The 2092-nt window shown below is 38.7% G+C and overlaps 1 protein-coding gene across 1 annotated transcript in view; it reads left to right on the top strand.

Moving 5' to 3' along the window:
• Positions 1–1235, top strand: part of LOC107579663 (protein diaphanous homolog 3-like) — a gene marked incomplete at its 3' end in the record, with an annotated part of 1848 nt that extends 613 nt beyond the window's left edge. The window contains exons 2-3 of the mRNA XM_016265464.1: positions 561–679; positions 1119–1235. Coding sequence (XP_016120950.1) covers positions 561–679; positions 1119–1235 — 236 coding nt within the window. The remainder of the gene's footprint in view (positions 1–560; positions 680–1118) is intronic.
• Between the last annotated feature and the right edge of the window lie 857 nt (positions 1236–2092).

Here is a 2092-nt window from a genome sequence, read left to right on the forward strand (position 1 = left end):
CCCTCAATTTCTTTTTCTAGCTGCTTTTTTAGAATAACACCTGCTGTTTTTACTACTATATCTGTATGATTTCTATATGCAGTTAACCTCTGTTCTGATTGGCTAACCTCTTTGCGTATGAAATGAGCAAAAAATAAATAAATACTCCCACCAGCTTTCTGAATACTGACTAGATGTTTGTGGAAATGTGTTAATGTGCTTGTGATTCTGACATCAGAATTGTTGTTTTTTTACAGCTTAGGCCAAGTGTATAAGAAAAGTAAAACATTTGCAGTTTATTGATTTCTGTTGTGTTGGTGCACACTGTACACAGCTAATTCCAGACTATATTAATCAATTATGAAGTCCGTCGCACCTCATGCCTGTAGTGTGCGCTTGCCTTTGGTGTCCAGCAATAGTTTGGTTGGACTAACAGGGAACTTTGAGTTGTGTGTCTATGTCCAGTAGTACATCAAAGCCTTTATTTCAAAAGACCAAGGAATATCATGTTTTCTGTGGCATGGTCCATTTAATCTGCTCTTTTCTTCTCTTTGTTTCCCCTTGCCCTTCACGCTGTGTAGACCCTGGACACTGTAAAAAATGATACTCTGGATATCCAGCTGAAGGTCTTTGAGGAGCACAAGGAGGAGGACATGATTGAGTTCTCCCATCGCCTGGAGGACATCAGAAGTGAACTAGAATATCCTTCTGACGCTGAGATGCATGCAATTTCATTTGATACTCTGTCCACACTTAAACACTCCTCAGAAAACTCTCCCTCCCCTGTGTCGTCTTCTTTCTTTGTCCCATTCATTCTTTGATCCTTAGAGGACCTCCAACAATAAAATGTTGACCATATGTAAACTGTATTAATATCTTCAGAAACCATGCACTGACTGCATTGATGTTGTTTTCTTAGATTTAATCATAACCATAAATCATCCTGAATCGTTTGCTTTCATTAGCAGTGTTTTACAAGTCTCATGCTGTGACAAGGCTAGTCAGTAGTTCTTTGCTTTGTCTTTGTGTCTGCACTGCATGTATTAAGAGAGTGTATGCTCTTTTCTTCTGTATGTTTCCATCTGTTGCTTTTATTTTGGCAGCTGCAGTGCTTGATTGTTCCTTAACAAAGTGCGTACTGATATCGGAGATGTCTTTAATGTGCTATACTGCTCTGTGAAGGACACAAGCGCCGAGAGCAATTTTCTTTCCATACTACAGCACCTGCTGCTGGTCAGGAATGACTATTTCACACGGTGAGGGTTATTTAATTTTTTTGTTTTAAAGTTGACTGAATAGTGAATGAAAAGCGCCCAACAAGTGGCCATGTAATGTAGACAGAGTGTGGCTACTTTCATGTTAAACATTTGACTTATTTACTACGCCTTTCCCATGCTTCTGTTTCATTCATTCTGTTGGTTTTGCATTTATTGTTGCTAATTTACGCATTTTCAAATGATATTAAATAATGAGTAGGTGTGTTTGAACTTTTAAATGGTATTGTCTGCACAAGGACCTTTCATAAACCTAAGGAAAAAGAAAATGTCTTTCAAAACCTATTCGGGCCCTTACAAGTCATATCACATTCATCTTGTATTCATGAATTTTTATGAAAATGCCGCCTCCTCCCTTTCAAACCTAGTCTGAGGTTTTTATTAATTTCTGACTAATTAGTGCTAGTGATGCAACGGCATATATCTCCCGGCGTTAAGGTCTTGCTAATGACTCGGTGTGTTGTGTGTTGGAGAACAGCTTTTGAAGCTCTTTAGCCGGTGAGCTGTATTGTGTGAAGAATAACAGCTTTGACAGAAGAGAGAAGTGCAAAGGGAAACAGCGGTGTAAAGATAGAGACCATCTGCTGAGCACCGGTAGCGCCCATTCTGCTTAGAGAGATATCTATCTCTATATCTTCCACTATATCTTCTGTATATCTTTCGCTTTATTGATTGTTTATTCGCTCTATTGAGTTCATTCACTCTGTCGTTCCCTCTACCGATTGTTTAATCGTTCTGTCGCTCTATCAATCACTCTATTGAACGTCCGTTTATTCTATTGCTCTTTTGTTCACTCTAATGATTGTCGTTCACTCTATCAATCATTTTATGTCTGTCCT

This window comes from Sinocyclocheilus grahami, unplaced genomic scaffold, assembly GCF_001515645.1.
Source record: "Sinocyclocheilus grahami isolate Dianchi unplaced genomic scaffold, SAMN03320097.WGS_v1.1 scaffold18988.1, whole genome shotgun sequence".
NCBI lineage: Eukaryota > Metazoa > Chordata > Actinopteri > Cypriniformes > Cyprinidae > Sinocyclocheilus > Sinocyclocheilus grahami.